General features: G+C 37.5%; 1 protein-coding gene across 2 annotated transcripts in view; it reads right to left on the bottom strand.

Moving 5' to 3' along the window:
• Positions 1 to 16,118: 16,118 nt before the first annotated feature.
• Positions 16,119 to 23,370, bottom strand: part of DDIAS (DNA damage induced apoptosis suppressor) — a 33,258-nt gene continuing 26,006 nt past the window's right edge. For both annotated transcript variants that reach the window (XM_064365586.1, XM_012469569.2), the window contains exons 4-6: positions 22,530 to 22,691; positions 21,508 to 21,625; positions 16,119 to 19,351 (exon numbers count right to left, since the gene is read on the bottom strand). In XM_064365586.1, the coding sequence (XP_064221656.1) occupies positions 16,742 to 19,351; positions 21,508 to 21,625; positions 22,530 to 22,691 (2,890 nt within the window). In that variant the 3' untranslated portion in view covers positions 16,119 to 16,741. The remainder of the gene's footprint in view (positions 19,352 to 21,507; positions 21,626 to 22,529; positions 22,692 to 23,370) is intronic.

Genomic DNA, 23,370 nt, shown 5'->3' with positions numbered 1-23,370 from the left:
TATAAAGCAACCTCATAAACAAGTCTGCAAAATAACCAGCTAGTATCATGATGACAAGATCAGATTCACATATATCAGTACTAACTTTGAATGTAAATGGGCTAAATGCCCCAATTAAAAGGCACAGAGTTTCAAGCTGGATAATGAACCAAGACCCATTGCTGTGCTGTCTTCGAGAGACGCATCTCACATGCAATGACACACATAGGCTCAAAATATAGGGATGGAGAAAAATCTACTAAGCAAATGAAAAATAGAAAAAAGCAGGGGTTGCAATCCTAGTTTATGGCAAAATAGACTTTAAACCAACAAAGATCAAAAAAGACAAAAAGGACATTACATAATGGTAAATGGTTCAATTCAACAAGAAAGTGCAACTATCCTAAATATATATGTATCCAACACAGGAGTACCTAGATTCATAAAGCTAGTTCTTAGAGACCTTCAAAGAGATTTAGATTTCCACGCAATAATAGTGGGAGCTTTAACACCCCACTGACAATATTAGACAGATCAATGAGACAGAAAATTAACAAAGATATTCAGGACCAGAACTCAGTTCTGGATCAAATGAACCTCGTAGACAACTATAGAACTCTCCATCCAAAAGACAACAGAATATACATTCTTCTCATCACCACATGACACATACTCTAAAATCAATAACATAATTGGAAATAAAACACTGATGTGATCCTCATCAAATGCAAAAGAATTGAAATCATAACAAACAATCTCTCAGACCATAGCACAATCAAATTAGAAACCAAGACTAAGAAATTTACTCAAAACCATCCAATTACATGGAAATTGAATAACCGCTCCTAAAATGACTTTTGGGTAAATAATAAAATGAAGGCAGAAATCAAGAAGTTATTCAAAATTAATGAGAACAAAGATACAACATACCAAAATCTCTGGGACTCAGCTAAGGCAGTGCTAAAAAGGAAATTTATAGCATTAAATGCCCATGTCAAAAACTGAGAAAGATCTCAAGTTAACAACCTAACATTACAACTAAAAGAATTAGAGAAACAAGAGCAAACAAATCCCAAAGCTAGCAAAAGAAAAGAAATAACCAAAATCAGAGCTGAATTGAAGGAGATTGAAACATGAAAAACCATTCAAAAGATCAATGAATCCAGTAGTTGTTTTTTTTGAAAAAAATAATAAAACAGAGCACTAGCTAGACTAATAAAGAAGAAAAGAGAGAAGATACAACTAAACACAATCGGAAATGACAAGGGGGATGTTACCATTGACTCCACAGAAATACAAATAATCATCAGATAATATTGTGAACACCTCTATGCACATAAACTAGAAAATCTAGAAGAAATGTAGAAGAAACTCCTGGGCATATACACCTTACCAAGACTGAACCAGGAAGCAATTAAATTCCTGAACAGATCAATAATGAGCTCTGAAATTGAGTCAGTAATAAATAGCCTACCAACCAAAAAAAGCCCAGGACCAGATGGAGTCACAGCTGAAATCTACCAGATGTACAAAGAAGAGCTGGTACCATTCCCGCTGAAACTACTCCAAAAAATTAAGGAGAAGGGACTCCTCTTTAACTCATTATATGAGGCCAGCATCATCCAGATACTAAAACCTGGCAGAGACACAACAACAAAAAAGAAAGCTTCAGGCCAATATCTTTGATGAACATTGATGCAAAATCCTCAACAAAATACTAGCAAATTGAATCCAGCAGCACATCAAAAACCTTATCCAGCACCATCAAGTTGGCTTTATCCCTTGATGGAAGTTTGGGTTAACATACACAAATTAGTAAATATGATTCATCACATAAACAGACCTAAAGACAAAAGCCGCATGACTACCTCAATAAACTAGGTATTCAAGGAAAATTCCTCAAAATAATAAGAGCCACCTATGAAAAACCCACAGCCAATATCATACTGAATGGCAAAACCTAGAAGCATTCTCCTTGAAAACCGGCCCAAGGCAAGGATGCCCTCTCTCATCACTCTTATTCAACATAGTATTGTAAGTTCTGGCCAGGGCAATCAGGCAAGAGACAGAAACAAAGAGCATCCAAACAGGAAGAGAGGAAGTCAAACTATCCTTGTTTGCAGATGACATGATCCTAATCTAGAAAACCCCACAGTCTCAGCCCAAAAGCTCCATAACTTCAACAAAGTCTCAGGATACAAAATGAATGTGTAAAAATCACTTAAATTCCTATATACCAAAAACAGTCAAGCCAAGAGCCAAATCAGGAATGCAATCTCATTCACAACTGCCACAAAAATAAAATAAAATAAAAACCTAGGAATACAGCTAACCAGGGAGGTGAAAGATCTCTACAAGGAGAGCTACAAAACACTGCTCAAAGAAATCAGAGATGGCACAAACAAATGGAAAAACATTCCATGCTCATGGATAGGAAGAATCAATATTGTTAAAATGGCCATACTACTTGAAGCAATTTATAGACTCAGTGCTATTCCTATTAAACTATCACTGATATTCTTCACAGAATTAGAAAAAAATTATTTTAAAATTCATATAGAATTTTAAAAATAGTCCAAATTGCCAAGGCAATACTAAGCAAAAAGAACAAAGCTGGAGACATCATGATATTAACACCTGACTTCAAACTAAACTACAGGGCTACAGTAACCAAAACAGCATGGTACTGGTACAAAAACAGACAGATAAACCAATGAAACAGAATAGAGAACCCAGAAGGCTGCCCACCTACAACTATCTGATCTTTGACAAAGCTGACAAAAACAAGCACTGGGGAAAGGGTTCCCTATTCAATAAGCGGTGCTGGATAAATGGCCAGGCATATGCAGATGATTGAAACTGGACCCCCTCCTTACACCATGTACAAAAACTAATTCAAGATGGATTAAAGAATTAAATGTAAAACCCAAAACTATAAAAACCCTGGAAGACAGTCTAAGCAATAGCATTTTGAACATAGGAATGGGCAAAGATCTCATGGTGAAGATACCAAAAGCAATTGCAACAAAAGCAAAACCTGACAAATGGGATCTAATTAAACTAAAGAGCTTCTGCACAGCAAACAAAACTATCAATAGAGTGAGCAGACAACCTACCGAATGACAGAAAATTTTTGCAAACTATCCAACAAAGGCCTAATTTCTAGGATCTATGAGGAACGTAAACAAATTTACAGGAAAAAGACAACTCCATGAAAAAGTAGGCAAAGGACATGAACAGACACGTTTCAAAAGTAGACATACATGCAGCCAATGATCATATGAAAAAAGCTCAACATCACTGATCATTAGAGAAATGCAAATCAAGACCACAATGAGATACCATCTCACATCAGTCAGAATGGTGATTAAAAAGTCAAAAAACTAATGCTGGTGAGGGTGCAGAGAAAAAGGAACACTTATACACTGTTGGTGGGAGTGTAAATTAGTTGAATGATTGTGGAAGACAGTGTGGCAAGTTCTCAAAGACCTAAAGACAGAATTATTATTCAACTCAGCAATCCCATTACTAGGTATATACCCAAAGGAATATAAATCATTCTATTATAAAGACACATGCCTATATTCACTGCAACACTATTTACAATACCAAAGACATGGAATCAACCTAAATGCCCATCAATGATGGATGAATTTAGGTTGACATGGAATCAACCTAAATGCCCATCAATGCCCACAATGATGCCCATCAATGATGGATGAAAAAAAAATGTGATACATATATACCATGGAATACTATGCAGCCATAAAAAAGAATGAGCTCAACTAGCTGGGCATGGTGGTATGCACCTGTAGTCTCAGCTACTTGGGACGCTGAGGCAGGAGGATGGTTTGAGCCCAGGAGATAGAGGTTGCAGTGAGCAGAGATTGCACCATTACACTCCAGTCTGGGTGACAGAGCCAGATCCTGTCTCAAAAAAAAAAAAAAAAAAGTGAGACTGTGTCATGTCCTTTGCAGGAACATGGATAGAGCTAGAGGCCAATATCCTTAACAAACTAACACAGGAACAGAAAACCAAATATGGCATGTTCCCACTTATAAGTGGGAGCTAAATGGTAAGAACACATGGACACACAGAGGGAAATAACACACACTGGGGCCTATGGAGGGTGGAAGGTAGGAGGATCAGAAAAAATAACTAATGGGTACTAGGCTTAATATCTGGGTGATAAAATAATCTGTACAACAAACCCCCATGACACAAGCTTACCTATGTAAAGAATCTGCCCATATGTCCCTCAACTTAAAAGTTAAATAAATAAAAAAAGAAAAAATACAGTTAAAATGCCATAGTGTCTGGTACATAATAGGCATACAGTAAATGGTGAGTAATATTATGTGTATAAAATAAAAGATTAATTATCTAGCAGGCCATTGAAAGATGGTGTCTAGTTAATTAGGCTGAATGGCACTCAGTTACAGGTTTAATATCAGAGTCGCCATATTCACTTTCTTGTGTTATATAAGAAAGAAATACTCCAAGATAGAGTTATATTGTCAACGGCATTTATTGACTTCACTTAACTTAATCATGTCCATTCAGCTTGTTCAAATTAATAGCTGTTCAAATGCTTTCGATCAATCTGCCTTCATCTGTTACCAGCCAAACTGAAAGCCTTGAGACAAGCAATCTCTTTAAGGCTGCTGAAATACAGCTATTTTGCCAAACATACAATACCCTAAGCTTAGATCTTAAAAAGGGTGATAAATGCTTCTCCAGCAACTGCTGGTTTTGCGGCCTCTGTTTCGACATCTTGCATAATATTTTTTTCATGATTCTTTTGGTTGGTTGATTTTGCAATTATTGAAGTCATAGCCTATAGCAAGTATATACAACACTTGGATCCAATTCCAGGTGCTGTTGAATCTATTAACCCAGCTCTGAGCCCTTGCAGTTACTTTCACAAAATGAAAGGCTGCTGGTCAGACCTGGGTTTTATCATTTTTCATTCAAAGCAGGCAAGGGGTGGACAAACACTTGACTTTTGGCACAGCTGGTGCCTCTAGTTAGCAGAAAATGCTGCAAGACTGTGAAGGAGCTGTATGGAAGGGCCAAGTGGTCATGCACTTCTGCTTGGCACATTAAGGGAACTACAGGAAATAGACTGGATCCTACTAGAGGAAAGGTGTGAGTTTTTACAGGTGAATTTATGTTTCTCCCTTGGAGGCAATTTTCTCTAATCACAACACAAATTACTTTAGGCTGAAAAGTAAGTGATGGATCAGAGAAAACCACTGCAGAATACCTAACCTATGTTTGACCTTAAGTTATTCAAGTACTTGCAGACATTGAACAGGAAGGAAGGTGATTCACAGAGAAATGCCTAGTTTGAGAGATGGGGGTTCATGTAGCATTCTCTTTTAGCTTCATGAGTGGCAGTGCAGGATACTGGAAAAGTTAGAGCTCTGGTTCTGCCACTTATTAGTGACATGGCCTTAGCCTTGAGGAAGTTACTTGATCTCTGTAAACTCAGTTTACAGACTTTACAAAGATATTTTCCTCAATCCTCATAGGTTACTTATAAGGAATAAATGAGCAAGTATGTAAAACATCTAAGAGATGGCTCAGAGGGAGAGGCTCCACGTGTAGTGTCTTTTGCTTCCCTCCGTATAAAGCACGTATTCCATTTTTTTAAAAAAGTGATCTTTAAACATCTTTAACATGAACTAAAACATGAATACAGAAAAAATATATTCTGTAATGAACTATTATAAAGTAAACACCCTTGTATTTGTGTCAGGAAATAGAATTTTGCCAGTCACCACTTAATCTCTTCTTTCCACCTCAAAGTAACTGCTATTTTGACTTTCACAGTCATCAAGGAAGTGATGCACCCAAATGTGTATCTCAAGGCACTTAAGTTTAATTTTGCCCATTAAAAACAAAAACAACTATTATACATTTTTAAATCATTTTAGTATAAAGGTTCTTCCTTTATCCATTTCTTTCCCTTACAATCATCCGTGGAAGAACGTGAACTGTTTGACTCACAGTTTCTCACAGTCTGGTTTTTCCTGATTTTATATTTATTGTGGAGGTCTGCATGTTCTGCCAGTTGTATATTTTTCATATTGACAGCTGGATGCCTAAGATATATAATTTTATATATAAAATAAAAAATACAAGAAAATATTTAAAACAAAAAATTACTGGATAGGTAGAAAAGTAAATTGGACACACCTGAAGAGATGAAAAGAAATCATATAGAAGCATAAACAGATACAAAGATGAAAAATATCAAGAAAATGTTAAAGAGACATGGAAGATACAGTGAAAACGTATAACATTTACTTGAAATTCTAGAATTGGAGAAAAAAGAAAATGGGTAGATGCAATATTTTAAAAGATTACAGCTAAGAATTTTTCAGAATTGATGAAAGGAGCTAATCTACAAATTCAGTAAACAATGAATTTCAAGAGGGATGAATAAAAAGAAATCCGCATCTCAACACATCATTAGTAGAACTAAGGAACACTGAAGACAAAGAGAATAAACACATTCAGAAAGAAAAAAATTCAGTTTACTTTCAAAAGCAAAAGGCAGTTAGATAGAAAGCTGGCTTCCTAACAGCAATGAGAGCCAGAGGATAGAGGACTGGCATTGTGGTTGGAAAAAAAAGTAACTCCCAACCTAGATTTCTACATTTAGCTAAAGTATCTTTTAAGATTGAATGCCAAATAAAAACATTTTCATACAAATGAACAAGCAAGCAAGCAAGCAAGCAAAGAAACAAAAACTGAGTTTGTCATTAAGAGAACTTAACAAAAGAAATTCTAAAAGATCTATTTCAGGTCAAAGAAAAATTATATAAGGTCTGAGATGAAAGATACATCAAAATATGGAAAATAGTAAATATGTGGGTAAATCTTAAAAAAAGAAAGAAAAAGGAAAATGGCAGAAATTAGTATTCATTGGAGTCAAAAAATGTAGAATTACATGACAAACATAATTCAAGAGAAGAGTAAATGGAATAAAATAATTTAAGGTCTTTGGGAAAAGACTGTAAATACTGATTAGCTTTATACTTTGATTAGCCAAGTTTGCATGTTGTAATTCCTAAAGTAAAAACAAAAGAAACAGCATTTAACTTTCAAACCTAGGAGAAAAAATAACAAATAATAAAAGTAACGGAAAAAGAAAAGAAAGGAGAAGAAACATTAAATAAGCAGGACAAATTGAAAATATGAAATAAGATAATAAACATAAACACAAATATATCTTAATTGTTGCATTGTTAGTGAACCAAATGTTCCAGTTAGAGGACAAAGATTGTCAGACTGGACAATAAAACAAAGCCCAACTATAGGTTTACAAAATGAACATCAAAGACATAAGGATACAGAAGGATTGAGAAAAGAGTGGTGGGATCTCTCACAAACACTAACTAAAATAAAGCTAATGTAGTATAGTCATAATAATTAGATTTTAGGACAAAAAGCATTCGTAGTGATATAAAGGAACTTCTATGATGAAATCAGGAAGACACAAGATTGAATTTGTGTCTAATAACATAACCTCAAAATAAATTAAAATTGACAGGACTAAAAGGAGAAATAAACACATTTACAGTCATAGAGTTTATTTGGGGTGTGTGTGTGTGTGTGTGTGTGTGTGTGTGTGTATGTGTGTTTGCAGAATAATTGTTGCCCAGAGACGGAGATTTTAACATCTCTTTCAGTAATTGATAGAACAAGGGGAAAAATCAGTACAGATATAGATGATTTGAACAATATAATTCATAAATCTAATATATACACATCAAATACTTTGACCATAATGTAATTTAGGTAGAAAGCATTCCCAAAGACCTAACTAGAAAAAAAATCCTTTCTGTTTAGAAATTAAGAAACGTATTTTTAAATAATTCATGCATCAAAAAAACCACATGGAAATTATACAACATTTTGAACTGAATTAAAATAAACAAATTAACATACAAGTTTGGTCTCAGAAAAAAATTTAGATAGAAGATGGACTTTGGATTAAACAACGTATTATTCCTGGGCACAGGACAAGAACTCAGGACCCACCAAATGGCGGGGATGAAAGAGCTATAATACAAACAGGGCTGATACATGCCTCTTGCTCACCGTATTGAAGGCAACAAAAAGGAAAGAAGAGCTGTGGCCCTTTGGGGAGCCAAGACTTAGTAGCTCCTCCAGCCAGGGCTGTGACACCCTCTTTGGGCCTCTGTGGTTCCTGGCATCTCCAAGCTTCTGGGCATCACCACATTCCCCAATGTCAGCTGTGGAAGTAGCCTGTGGGATGCTTGGTCTAGCTGCAGCCTTACAGGGAGCTGATGCACATGCTGGTGTGGAGCTGCCCATCCTGCTGCAGCCAACATACCTGGCTGTGCACAGTGGCTGGACCTCATGCTCGCTCACTCATTCACACACCCCTTGCTGCTCCTCTCATCCTTGACAGGCATGGGATTCAAACTGGCAGTGTGAGCTGAGTGCAGGAGGTCAAGCTGAGTGGGCCCAGTGGGCCTGAGAAAAACTCTGGCAAAGGTGCCACTGGCTAGAGGTTTCTGGCTGGCAAAGCAACACCCCAAGGATCCCATAAGAGTACCATGTTGATTTGGTTACTATAGCTTTGCAGTAAATTTTGAAGGAAGTAAGATGAGCTGAAAGGTTTTTTGTTGTTGTTGTTGTTCAGGATTGCTTTGGCTGTTTGGAGTTTTCCATGGTTCCATATAATCTTTAGGAGTTACTCTTCAATTTCTCCAAAGAATGTCATTGCTATTTTGACAGGGATTGCATTGAATCTATAAATTGCATTGTGTAGTATTGTCAGTTTAACAACATTAATTCTTCCAATCCATGAGCATGGAGTATCTTTCCTTTTTTTACAGTCTCTTCAGTTTTTTTCATCAATGTTTTATTTTTCCTTGCATGGATTATTAGCTTGTTTAAATTGATTCCTAGTTATTTTCTAGACTTTGTAGCTATTGTAAAAGGAATTGCTTTCTTGATTTCTTTTTCATATTGTTTGGCATATATATATATATATATATATATCTCGGCATATATAAATCCTATTGATTTTTGCATGATAATTTTGGATCCTGCAACTTTACTGAATGTTGACCAGTTCTAACAGTTTTTTAAAAAAAGTCTTTAGGTTTTCTTTCTTTCTCTTGCCTTAGTGTTGTGGTCAGGACTTCTATTACTATATTGAGTGGAAATGGGTATCCTTTTCTTGTCACAGACTTTAGAGGAAAGGATTTCTTTAATTTTCCCCCAAGTAGTACAATGTTAGTAGCGGGTTTGTCATATATGGCCTTTATTTTGAGGTATGTTCCTTTTACACTCAGTTTGATGAGGATTTTTATCATAAAGGACATGAATTTTATCAAATGCTTTTTGGCATCTGCTGAAATACTCATATGGTTTTTGTTCTTGATTTTATTAATGTGATGTGTGGCGTTTATTGATTTGTATATATTGAGCCATCTTTCAATCCCTGTGATAAATTCTACTTGATTGGTGAATGATCTTTTAAATGTGTTCTTAAACTAGGTTTGCTAGTATTTCATTGAGGATTTTTGCATCTATGTTCATCAGTGATATTGGCCTGGAGTTTTAACTCTGTGTCCTTATCTGGTTTGGTATCAGGGTAACACTGGCCTTGTAGAATAAGTTTGGAAGTATTCCCTCTTCTTCAATTTTTTTAAGAGTTTGAGTAGAATTTGTGTTTGTTCTTTTAAAAATGCTTGGTAGACAAACAAACAAACAAACAAATAAAAAAACACACACACACAAAATAAAAAATAAAAATACTTGGTAGAATTCAGCAATGAAGCTCTTGGTTCTGGGCTTTTGATGGTAGACTTTTTATTACAGCTTTGATACCATTACTTTTTATTGTTTTATTGAGGTTTTCTATTTTTTCATGGTTCAATCTTGGTAGGTTGTATATGTCCAGGAATTTACCCATTTCTTCTTGGTTTTCCAGTTTGTTGGTGTGTAGTTGTTCGTAGTAGTCTGATTCTCTGTATTTCTGTGCTCTCCGTTGTCTTCTGTTTCTAATATTATTTGTCTGGGTCTTCTTTCTCTCTCTTTTTTGTTGTTAGTGATATGGTTTTGATCTGTGTCTCCATCAAATCTCATGCTGAATTGTAATCTCCAGTATTGGAGGCAGGGCCTGGTGGGAGATGATTGGATCATGGGGGTGCATCCTTCATGAATGGTTTAGCACTATCTGCTTGGTGCTGTTCTCATGATGGTGAGTTATCATGAGATCTGGTTGTTTAAAAGTGTGCAGCACCTCTGCCCACTACTCTTGTGCCTGCTCCCACCAAGTTTGCCTTCTGCCATAAGTAAAAGCTCCCTGAAGCCTCCCTGGAAGCAGATGCTGCCATGCTTCCTGTACAGCCTGAGAACTGTGAGCCAATTAAACCTCTTTTCTTACAAATTGCCCAGTCTCAGGTATTTCTTTAAGCTGTGTAAGAATGGATTAATATAATTAGTCTAGCTAAAGGTTTGTTGGTTTTGTTTCTTTTCAAAAAACCATTTTGTTTCATTGATCTTTTGGGTTTTCTTTTTTTTTTCTTTCATGACTACTTTTGTGCCATCTTTTGGGTTTTCTTTAAATCTCTATTTCATTTGTTTCTGCTCTGATTTTTATTATTTCTTTCCTTCTACTTATTTTGGGTTTGTTATTGCTTTACCCGTTCCTTGAGGTACATCATTAGGTCATTTATTTGAAATCTTTCTACTTTTTGTCATACAAGTGTTTATTGCTATAAACTTCTTAGTATTGCTTTTGCTATATATCATAGATTTTCATATATTGTATACTCATTTTCATTTGTTTCAAAACATTTTAAAGTTTCTTCCTCTTTTTTTTTTTTTTGAGACGAAGTCTCACTCTATTGCCCAGGCTGGAGGGCAACAGTGCGATCTCAGCTCACTGCAACCTCTGCCTCCTGGGTTCAAGCAATTCTCCTGCCTCAGCCTCCTGAGTAGCTGGGATTACAGGTGTGCACCACCATACCCGGCTAATTTTTCTATTTTTAGTAGAGACAGGGTTTCACCCTGTTGGCCAGGCTGGTCTTGAACTCCTGACCTCGTGATCTATTGCGCCCAGACTGAAGTTTCTTTCTTAATTTCTTTATTGACCCGTTGGTTGTTCAGGAGAATGTTGTTTAATTTGCATGGAAATTAATTTTGTAAAGTTTCTGAGGTTCCTTTTGATATTGATTTCTTGTTTTATTCCATTGTGGTCAGAAAAGATACTTAATGTGATTCTTACTTTTTTTTTGAATTTGTTCAAGCTTGTTTTGTGACTTAAGATATGGTCTATTCTTGAGAATGTTTTATGTGATGTTCAAAAGTATGTGTATTCTGTAGCACCTGGGTGAAATGTTCAGTATGTGTCAGATAGGCCTTATTAGGTGTTTTCTGTCTGTGTAATTTGTTCATTCCTGAGGAAAGTCTTCTATTATTTTTAGAGACAGAGTCTCACTCTGTTGCCCAGGCTGGAGTGCAGTGGTGTGATCATAATTCATTGTTAACTGTGAACTCCTGGACTCAAGTGATCTTCCCACCTCAGCCTCCCAAGCAGCTGGGACTACAGATGTATACCACCATGCCCAGCTAACTTTTACATTTTTTGTGGTGATGGGGTCTTGTTATGTTGACCAGGCTGGTCATGAACTCCTGACTTCAGGTGATCCTTCTACTTCAGCCTCACAAAGCACTAGATTGTAGGAATAAGCTACTGTGCCCAGCTCTCCACTACTGCATTTCAGTTTATCTTTCCTTTAGCTCTATTAATGTTTGCTTTATATGCTTGAAAGCTCTGGTGTTGGGTGCATAAATATTTTTAAAGGTTATATCCTCTTGCTGAATTGACCTATTCATCACTATACAGTGACTTTTTTTGGGTCTCTTTTCATGTTCCTTGATTTGTATTCTATTTTATCTGATGCAAGTCTAGCTACTTTTGTTCTTTTTTTGGCGTTCAATTGCATAGAATATCTTTTTCCACCCATTCACTTTTAATCTATGTATGTCTTCATAGGTGAAGTGGGTTTCCTGTAGTTAGGCCTTGTTTCTCTATTCATTTAGACACTCTATAAGAGGCACCATCATTGGGCTGGGCATGTCAGCTCACACCTGTAATCCTGGCATGTTGGGAGGCTGAGGTGGGAGGATTACTTGAGCCTAGGAGTTCGAGAACCGTCTAGGCAACATAGAGAAACCCTGTCTCAACAAAATATTTTTAAAAATTGGCCAGGATGGTGGCTCATGCCTGTAATCTCAGCACTTTGGGAGGCCAAGGTGGGCAGATCACTTGAGCTCAGGAGTTCAAGACCAGACTGGCCAACACGGCAAGATTCTGTCTCTACAAATAATAATGATAAAAATTTAGCTGGGCATGGTGGTGCATGGTTGTAGTGCCAGCTACTCTGGAGGCTGAGGTGGGAGGATTGCTTGAGCCCGGGAAGTGGAGGTTGCAGTAAGCCAGGATTTTGCCACTGCACTCCAAGATCTGCCTAAAAAAATAAAAGAGGCACTATCTTTTTAGAATAGGCAAATAAAGAGGCACAAAAGGACAATATGGAGAGAAGATCATAAAGTACCTCTGAGACCTGGGTGAGTGGATATCCTGTCACAGCCCCTATGCTTCAGGGAGACTGAGGCTTTGGAATGTCTTCCTCAAGGTTCCTCCTAAATTCTCTTCTAGTGTCTGGTACTAAGCAAAAGGTCCACCCTGAGCCTGGACCTGGTCCTATGTGGGAGCTAGTTGCCAGAAGCGCCTCCCTTGAAATTTTCTAAGTCTCACTTTTGTGCCTGGGATAGTGCCATTTATCCCATTTGAGGCATTCTCCAACCTTCTATATCATGTTTGGTGTGTACCAAATGTTCTCAGGAACTTGGGACTTACACCTATGAAATCAACCTGGGTCTTGAGAATGGGGTCATTCCCATTGGCTGAGGCAATAGTTCTTTCATATGACAGTACAAGACTGGGCTGCCAGAATGGTGCTGACATATTTTTTAGGTGACTCTCACAAGTTCAGGGTTGTGGCTACCAAAGGTCACCACTGTTCCTTGGGATTGAGTTGTGTGTGTAGGCCTGTGCATTGGCCTTCCCAGGTCTGTGAGGGTAGTGGCAGCTGCTATTTACCCTGTCTGTCTCCTACCACTGACACCAGGAAGGTTACCCTTCCCCCTTCTGCTGGCCATGCCTATCTCCTTTGAGGCCTTTTAAGACTGTTGGTCCACAATGCCAGTGGGCACTTCCAATCAATATCCTCTCATTTCCAATTGATAGTGACACTGTATTTCCAGATTAGGCGTTAAGCCATGCTGATGGAGGAACAGACACTCTTTGCACAAACGAAACCACTCTTCTTGCTCTAACCACAGGCCTCTTGCCTATGCTTCCAGAGTGCAGCCAACATTGAAAGAGATCACAGTCTAGGAATGTAGGAATTGCAGACTAGAATGTTCAAGAGACTGCATGGTTGGAAAGCATGTTAATGTTTAGTCCAAGTGGTAAATGTGATCAGAAAATTGATTATTATTAATTTTCCTGCACACTCTGGGTGTGACTTGGTTTTTTGGTAATCACTAGCGAAGTACAGTAACAACCTTTGAGAGATCACTGGAAACGAGTATTCACAGTAGCACAACGGATGCCACATCATAAGGGAGGAACTAGCATTAAACAAATGACATTTTGGAACTGCTGAGGCAAGATCTATATAGTTCAACACAGTTTCTGAAGTCATGACATTGTAAATACTAACAGCATTGTTACTCTTTTATCACAGAGGGAGATATGAAATTAGCCAGGAATAGCATATCTGACAAAAAGAACACAGAAACTACTTCCTAGTCCCAAACACTAGGAAACAGTTTAGAAAGAAGAATCTTTGTATGCACTGATTGGACAATAAATATGCACCAGTTTTTTGGAGACAGGGTCACCCAGGCTGGAGGGCAGTGGCGCAATCTCAGCTCACCAGAACCTGCACCTCTTGGGTTCAAGCCATCCTCCTACCTCAGCCTCCCAAGTAGCTGAGACTACAGGCATGTGCCACCATACCTGGCAAATTTTTTGTAGAGATAAGGTCTTGCCATGTTGCCCAGGCTGGTCTTGAATTCTTGGACTCAAGCAATCTTCCTGCTTCGGCCTCCCAAAGTGCTGGGATTACAGGCATAAGCAACGGGGCTTGGTTTATTGTTCTTCTCACTGGAAAAACAAATTGAGTCTGTAGTGATAGAAGGAAAAGCAAACTCATTTACCACCACTGACTCTTTACTCTTAAAAAAGGATTTAAAAAAACTGGATCCCATCTCGTCTTTAGGCCTAATTTTCAGGAAATTTGGGGACTGGGCTAGGGTAGAGGAACAACGTACTGTTAGTATAAGGAAAGAAACACACAAGTCAAGAATTGGGGCATTCTACAAAACAGTGGTTTGGTTTTTTTTTCATAAATCTAATATTATGTGAAATAAGAGGTGAGGTTGTAGAAAAACAGATGGATGAACCTTGATGAAATTCTGGTTAAATAACTTCAATAATTATACTTTGGGGACAAATAGAAAAATTTGATTATGGGCTGAATATTTGATGATATTAGGGAATTACTGTTATTTTTCCTTGGTGTGATGATGATACTGTGGCTATGTAGAAAAAAGCCTTTAAAAAAATTTACACTGAAGAATTTAGGGGTGAAATGTCCTGTCTGTGGCTGACCTTTAAATGGTTTAGCAAAGCCAAACTGTATCTGTATACACACACACAAACCAAACACACACATAATGCAAAAGGCAAGATGTTAAAAATTATTGAATCTAGATGGTACATAAAGATACCGTATCACTGTGGTAGTCTTTCAACTTTTTTCATTTTTTTTTTGAGACAGAGTCTTGCTCTGTCACCCAGGCTAGAGTGCAGTGGCACAATCTTGACTCACTGGAACCTCTGCCTCCTGGGTTCAAGCAATTCTTGTGCCTCGGCCTCCCAAGTTTCTGGGATTACAGGCATGCGCCACCATGCCTAGCTAATTTTTGTATTTTTAGTAGAGACAAGGTTTCACTGTCTTGGCCAGGCTGGTCTCAAACTCCTGACCTCAAGTGATCTGCCCGCCTTGGCCTCTCAAATTGTTGGGATTACAGGTGTGAGCCACCGCGTCCAGCCTCTTTCAACTTTTCTGTTTGCAAATTTTCAAAATAAAAAATGTGGGGAGGGAGAGATACAGTAGAGCAAGAAGGTAAAAACATAGGGGGAATATTTGGTACAAGACCTCAAAGATAGGTGTATTAGATCAATAGTCTAAATGGAAAGATTAGCACTTAGACGGTGAGTACCATTTTCTATGACTAGAGGAAAGCAGCTATGGGTGAGTACAGATACAGACATGTGGGTAGGTACGGTAGTGGGAAGTTGAGAAAATATCAGGTGATCTCAATATTCTCCATGAAGTAGGAGGCAGGGAGAGTGGCAGTTGGTTTGTGGCATGAAGAGTGTTGTTTTGGAATGGTTGTTGTAGGGAATGGCAAAGAAAGCTGACCAGGGATATGTGAAAGATTTCACAGGGTACAGTAGAGCTGTTGCTAAGACTTGAGTGTCTGAAAATTGCTTCTCATTTTTGTTCCTATTAGCACCCCAAGCTTATCTCCTATCATAGAACTTAACCAGATTCTAATTACCTCATTATTCCAACTGATTATGAGTTTGAGGGAAGGGGCTTTTTATCTTGTTTCCAGCACTAAGCACGGTGCTTGGCATGTAGAGTAGACATTCAATGTATAGGTATTAAATAAAATAGTAACAGTTTCACATATAACTTCTAAATAGTAAATTTTTTTTAACCTTTCTTCTTACCCTCAGCTCTCTAATGGGTTAACTGCTTTTCTTCCATGCTCCCATAGCAACGTAAACGTTTGTCATGCCCATTACAAACCCATATCATTGCATTTTCTCCACTGTATTGAAATTATCTTTTTATATATCTGTCTTATCCAGCAGATTAAACTATTTTGAGAGCAGTGATCTTGTAGCTTTCTATCCCAAACTCAGCACACTCATTGGCCTATAATATAGCAGGCATTTTCTGGTCTGAGCTGAACTAAGAAAGACTAAGTTTTGGTTTGCAATGGCTTTATTTCTGGATGTAGATGTGATTTTAACAAATATTAATACTTACAAAAAACAATCTTAACAATATTATTATTATTATTATTTTTTGAGACGGAGTTTCACTCTTGTTACCCAGGCTGGAGTGCAATGGCGCGATCTCGGCTCACCGCAACCTCCGCCTCCTGGGTTCAGGCAATTCTCCTGCCTCAGCCTCCTGAGTAGCTGGGATTACAGGCACGCGCCACCATGCCCAGCTAATTTTTTTGTATTAGTAGAGACGGGGTTTCACAATGTTGACCAGGATGGTCTCGATCTCTTGACCTTGTGATCCACCCGCCTCGGCCTCCCAAAGTGCTGGGATTACAGGCTTGAGCCACCGCGCCCGGCCCAACAATATTATTAAAGTACAATAAACAGTATAAAATAAAGCACTCAATTACATAATCATAGTATACTAAATAAAACCCTGGGGAAAATAATAGCATTATATTTTAAAAGGCACAGTAGCACTCAGCACAGTCCCCTTTTCAATTTGCTTCTCTTCAAGTGTTCAAAATGTAAAGAATGCTTTCCATACCACCAAAGGCAAACATTTCCAAAAAGATCTAAAAGTTCAGGAATTGGGTTCAGGTGACTTTTTATGAAAACAATTCAGGCGACCAAGCACTTTTAGTTTCACACACTGAAGGGCCTTTTTCTGAAAATGGAAGGCAACATTTGACTTCTGAACAAGGATCAAGTCCAAGAATAGGGTGCAGCTGAGGTGTTTCTAAGACTTGAACATCTGGACATTTAGAAATCCAGCTTGAACTTTTACAGTTATATTTAGGAGTATTCTCTTTCATAACTATTGCTGCAAGCACATTCTTTAATTTCTTCTTAATTAAACCTCTTTTGGTTCCCTGTCTAATATGTTTCAGTTTCTTTCTTGCTAAGTCTTGTTGATCAGGGAAATGGGCAGCAAGGGATTTCCTTAGACCTATGAATTGGAATCCAAGCATATCTGAAGGAAATATTTTTTGTGTGGTAGGAGGGACCCATTCGTCACTATCAGTTTCATGGCACTTAGCTAAAGGATGGTGGTTGAAAACTTCTGTTTGTGATATACCAGATATAACAGGGCTTCTGATTTTCTGGCTAGGTGTTTTTATATATTTTGGACAGCTTGGGCTGGCTTGCTGTTTGTCATTTTCAGGGAAAATCCTTATTTTTTCATAGTTAGCATCAAGATCTGAATAAAATACAGGTATTTTTTTGAAAGCTCTGTTTATCCCATGAATTCTGGTTTGGTGGAAGCCTGAAATTGGAGTTGACTGTGAACACGGAACAAAGTCTTGACTATTTTCAAAGTTATATTCTGAATCTGATTGAAAATGAGGTGTTGGAGAGCTTGTTCTTGAATGCCTAGAGTCAGATGGGTTTTGCAAGGAAAACTTCTGTGAAGGCTGGATGAAGTCTTCAGAAAGTGACCTCAGTGAAAAATCAGACTCTGAAGGATGTCTTTCTGGCAAAGACATTCCCCACTGTAACAAACTATCCTGTGACTTTTTGGTAATCTCTGTTGCAATGTCCATTTCTTTAGCAATATCATCAAAGAGGTCAGCAGAGGCATCATAGCTACCTTCACGGCCAATAGAATTGCTCTGTGTTAAGTTGTTAGTGATATGTCCACACGGCATGTCTTTCAACGTATTTGTATTTCTATTTGTATTACTACAAAGAGTTTCTGAAGGATATGTAAGTTTCCTGCAAATTGTAAAACTGTCATCTTGGTTCTTTGGCCACCTATAATGTTGCTTATTTTCTAATTTGCAAAGATCAGACGCATCATTATACTTCCCACAACACAGAGTTGTCAACTTTTCATTCATTTCTGAAAGTAACTTTTCTCCACATCCATTCAAATATTTGTTATTTAGACTAGAATTGTCACTCTCCAAAGTAATGGGCCTAAATAGAATTTCATCACTGTGTGGTGAGATTCTTATAGTCTTCTTAAGAGTAACTGTTGTTTCTAAATCTTTTGAAGATGAAAACTGAACTGACAGTTTTGGTAGAAAATATTCTGACATATCTCTTCCATTATGATTTACAGAGACAGCTTCTACTTTGCTATCTGGTTGTGACTCCTTTTCAACACTGGGACTTAGATTTACTTTACAGTTGAAAAAGAAGTTATCTTTGCCAGAGTTTGCTTTGACTATTGCTTGTGATGATCTTAAAACTATAGGTGGTGTATGCAGGGCTCCAGTAGTTCTCTGGGGAGTCACCGATAACGTGCTGTGGTCTGCATGAAATTTATCGATGTCATTATCTACATGATGGTTCCTACTACTGACATCTGTCTGGGTTATAGAAATCTCACTTTCAAGAACTGCCAGAAACTTGTTCAGGCTTTCAGAGAATGGTAGATCATCCCATATTTCAGAGTCACAATCCTCGGAACTGCTGGCTGTCTCTTCAAGTCTGAGTAATGAAGGTGAATAACATGCAGATCTCTTTTGAAGGTTAGTGGGGGTATCTATACCGTGATGCTGGAAATATGGTGGCTCATGCTGGGACCTATTTTTAATTTCCACTGTACTGTGGGAGGAATTTGCATTACTTGACTCAAGAGGCTCTTGCATTTTCAAAGAGTCATTAACTCCAGTTTCATGATGACTGCTGTGAACTGTACTCAGCTCCTTAGCTTGTAAGCCAAGTTCTTTACCCAACTTTTCTGCTGTACTCTTTTTATCCATATATGAAACAAGGCTCCATGAATTCTGAATGGGATCATGGCAGCTATTGGAACCAGTGGCCCCTGCAATGGAGATGGATTTTCTGTTCTGATGAAGGGTACCAAAGGCCTTATCTTGTTCTGAAGCTGAAAAATCATCATCTGTTAGTTGTGAAACAATGGAACTGAATTCAAGTGATGGCGGCCAGAATTTTGAAAAAGTATCCTTGCTGCAGGACTTGAAAAAATAAGAAGTGCTGTCAGGAGTATATATGCTGCTGAGATCACTACTTGAGTGATCTAAAGCAAGTAAGTTACTATTAGGTGCCTGAGAGTCACAATGAAGTTTCCTGAAATTAAAAGTCTGCAAAAGTTGATGGAAGTAGTCAAAGACAGTAAAGCCTGCAACACCTGGGTCTGGTAGAACAATCTGGCAAGCGACTAGTGCTTTGGCTTTTCTTTTGTAGACAGAGCATTGCTGTAAGTACTTATTGGCTTCTGAACCTTGTCCAGATTGGTTTTCAAAATTCTGTAAAGAAGTAAAGAAATTTAAATAAGAATAAAATTTTCTTCCTTTTACTTAAATATGAAACAAAGATTTAGCGAGGTGCAGTGGCTCATGCCTGTAATCCCAGCACTTTGAGAGGCTGAGGCAGGCAGATCACTTGAGCCTCAGCAAACTGCACAACATGGTGAAACCCCATCTCTACAAAAAAACCCACAAAAATTAGCTGGGCATGGTGGCCTGCACCTGTAGTCTCAGCTACTCAGGGGGTTGAGGTGGGAGGATCACCAGAGCCTAGGGAGGTCAAGGCTACAGTGAGCCATGATCTTGCCACTGCACTCTAGCCATGGTGACAGAGTGAGATGCTGTCTCAAAACTAAACTAAAATAAAATTAACAGATTTAAAAGGTTAAAACAGATACAACTATTACTCCCATCCTTCAATTCCAATTTCAATTCTGTTAGTGTTATAGGCAAAGTACCATATTTAAGAGACTATAAACCTTAAAGAGCTTTAAACTGATTTGAAGAAATTCTAGTTCCAGCATTTACTAGTAGTGTTGAGACACTGGACAATTTATTTAACCTCTCTGAGTCTTAGTTTTCTCATTTATAAAATAAAAATAAAAATAAAAATGCAGGATTACTGTTTAGCAATAAAATGGAAAACTGCACAATGCTTAGAAAATAGTAGTGGCTCAATAAATGGCAACTTACAATATTTCTCATTAGTTAAGAAAGAGAGGAGGGGAGGGGAAAAAGGGGGAGGGCAAAAGAAGAGAGGAGAGAAAAGAACTGCTTACGATTTTAACAAAGTAAAGCTCTGTAGCTGTTGATTCTACCTTCCCTTTGGATTTTTTTTACTCTTCTACTATAGAGTGCTTTATTTCCTCTTTTAAAACCCTGATTCCAGTGTGGAAAAAATGTCTCTGTGTTCCCTTTAGCAAAGATGAGACAGAAAACTATTACTCCTTCTGTCAGGCCTCCATGTGCAAGCCCGGACCCAGAAAGTCTAAAGTCCTGCCTGCCTTGGCAGATCACCACCCCCCTACCCTGTGTTCGCCATTATCCCTGATCACCCACAGAGGAGCTTCCCCCGACATAAGCTTCCCCTCACCCCACCCTGCCATCTTAACTACTCTTATCCCACCAGCCATTGTAACTGAACTTATGTTAATGTATACTCTTTGCCCCTACTCCCACCACTGAAATTTATCTTACTCTGTAACTTCCCACTGCCCACCCCAAACCTATAAAACCAACTCCTATCCCACTGCCCTTCGCTAACGCCCTTTTCGGCCTTAGCCCACCTGCACCCAGGTGAATAAACAGCCATGTTGCTCACACAAAGCCTGTTTGGGGGTCTCTTCATTCAAAGCGCGTGTTTTTAACACTTCAAAGTCAATACATTCTTTTAACTTCTTCTACAGTCATTTTTATAATTAAAGAGCATCCTTCTTTTTTTTTTTTGAGACGGAGTTTCGCTCTTGTTACCCAGGCTGGAGTGCAATGGCACGATCTCGGCTCACCGCAACCTCCGCCTCCTGGGTTCAGGCAATTCTCCTGCCTCAGCCTCCTGAGTAGCTGGGATTACAGGCACGCGCCACCGTGCCCAGTTAATTTTTGTATTTTTAGTAGAGACGGGGTTTCACCATGTTGACCAGGATGGTCTCTACCTCTTGACCTTGTGATCCACCCGCCTCGGCCTCCCAAAGTGCTGGGATTACAGGCGTGAGCCACCGCGCCCGGCCCAAGAGCATCCTTCTTAATATAGTTTTAAGATACTTTGCCTTCAGTGTTCCATTATTCTCTTTTTATAGATGACAGAATTAAAAAGTTAGAGAACTGATGCAAGTTTTACTACAGAATTTGAATAAAATCTGGAGGGCAAAATAAATACTAAATACCAAAAATCAAATATCTAACATTTCTAAATATATAATAAATTTATATTTTTTAAGCTCTGAAAGCATTTGAAGTAGGCTTCCCTGACTTTTGAAAGAGGAAGTTGCTACCCATGGTGTTTTAACAGACCACCTATAGGCTATTTTTACATAGTTTAAAGTGTTTCTACAGGCCTTCACATTTATATAACTCCTAACAGCTATTTATAAAATTCACATAATTCATTACAATGGAAATATTAACAAATTATTAAAAAGAAAGCTAGTCTCAATTACCGTCACTCCAAAAATAAAGCTTTGTCCAACAAAGCAAGTTTCAACTGCTTTAGTTAATAGATCCTGAGTTGTATCATTGTCCAGTGTTTCTGGAATTTTATTAGGATCCTGAATGTACCTTGATTGAAAAAAAAAATGTGAATAAACTTTGAAATTTAATCATGCTATAAAGTCAGACACACAATTAGTTTGAAAATGCAGCATGAACCTTTTATAGAGAAAAAAAGTCACTTTAAGAGCTATGCAGTTTGTTCTCTCTAGTTTCTCATAGCACAGAAAACTCAACAAAACCAATTAATCAAGAGTGAGTAAAGTAGGTATCTGCCTAACCATCAGATCTGGCAATGATTACAGGGAAAAATAAAAGTGGCAGAGGGAATAGTGATGGGCTCTCTAGCCCTTTATTTCAAAGCAGGAAAAAGTCTTCCCTTTTCTCTGATAATCCTGGTTGTAGTCCTTTTATTGTCACAACCACAAAAAAGTGGACATAGATTTCTTGCAAGTGATTAGGGGAGCAGGGCAGAAGACTGAGGGGGAAGAAAAGCTTTAATTGCTTATTCTTATATTCTCAGGACAATGTCTTAAAGGTCAAACTATGCAAATAAAGTTATAATACAGATAAAAAAATAACAAGATTTCAATTTCTGATATGCAAATATTCCCTCAAATAGCTTCTTCTGCCTCAGGGGAACCTAACCATTTGAATGCCAACCTCAATTTGGATAATTCTTCAATTTGAAATGATGTTACTTTCTTACCCTCTATTTCTCTAACTTGGATTAGAGATTTATAATTTAATATTCAAATTACAGATTAGTTACCCTAAATAAAAGGAGACTGTTTTAACGTAATCACAATATGTATTCAGGAAACAAACATCTTTCTTATTTGCTAGTCTTTTTAAAAGACTGATCATCTGAGGTTGAATGATCATCTTTTTTAAAAAAAGTATATTGCCTTATCAACTTGTATCTTCAAATTCTAAGGGCAGCTAGGAAAAAGAATGTTTTAAGTATTCTTACCTGTGCAAACCAGTGGCAGTAAGACCAAAAAATGTATCTAAGCAACTTCCAAATACAGTAATAACATACAATTTGTTTGATTCTGCAACTTTTAAGGAAAGTTTGTATCTGTAATTGGCATTTCCAGATTCACCAGCAGAGCCACATTTTGGACAATAAGACCTAAAAAAGTGGTGGAAAAAAGTGTGGAGATAATCATTAAGTGTTTTTTTCATATGATGAAAAATCCAGAACAGTAAAAATGTAAAATAACATTTTCTGTACAAATGCTCCCATAGGACTCACATTCTTCTTAAACTCTTTCAGATCAATTTCCTTTAAATTTCTCTATTCAGAATAGTTAGCTTTACTGATTTAAATTAAATAGTTCCAAGTTGACAGAAATACATACTAAATTGATAGAAAATGAAAAGAAAACTGTGCATGAAGGAGAGGATGAAAAGTAAATAATTTCAAAATATTTAATACATATTTATACGCAAAGCACTTAATTGCATTTTTCTCACAATAATGAAAATTAATTTATTGGAATATGTTGATAACTTATCAGATTGTAAAATTAGATATGAAAGCCATGCAATTTAACTTGTTTTTAAGACAATCTGTAATGATAGCCAAAGGCTTTCCAGTGAAAAAGTATACATCCACATGACAGTGTAACTCTATTGTCATGTACTCATTGTCTGACAGTTACTAAATTCTTGAGTTCTTCATCTATAAAGTCCAGAGCTGAAGGAGGATTAAAATAGACAAAATAAATAAAGGGTGTAGTGCAAATATTGTGAAATTAGTGTTAGTCTGCTTCTCCCTCATAACTATATGAAGCATTGTGATGATTATT

This window comes from Aotus nancymaae, unplaced genomic scaffold, assembly GCF_030222135.1.
Source record: "Aotus nancymaae isolate 86718 unplaced genomic scaffold, 86718_ANA_hifiasm-v0.15.2.pri h1tg000059l, whole genome shotgun sequence".
Lineage (NCBI taxonomy): Eukaryota > Metazoa > Chordata > Mammalia > Primates > Aotidae > Aotus > Aotus nancymaae.
Note: the sequence above shows the minus strand (reverse complement) of the source record. Positions and strands in the feature narration are given on the sequence as shown.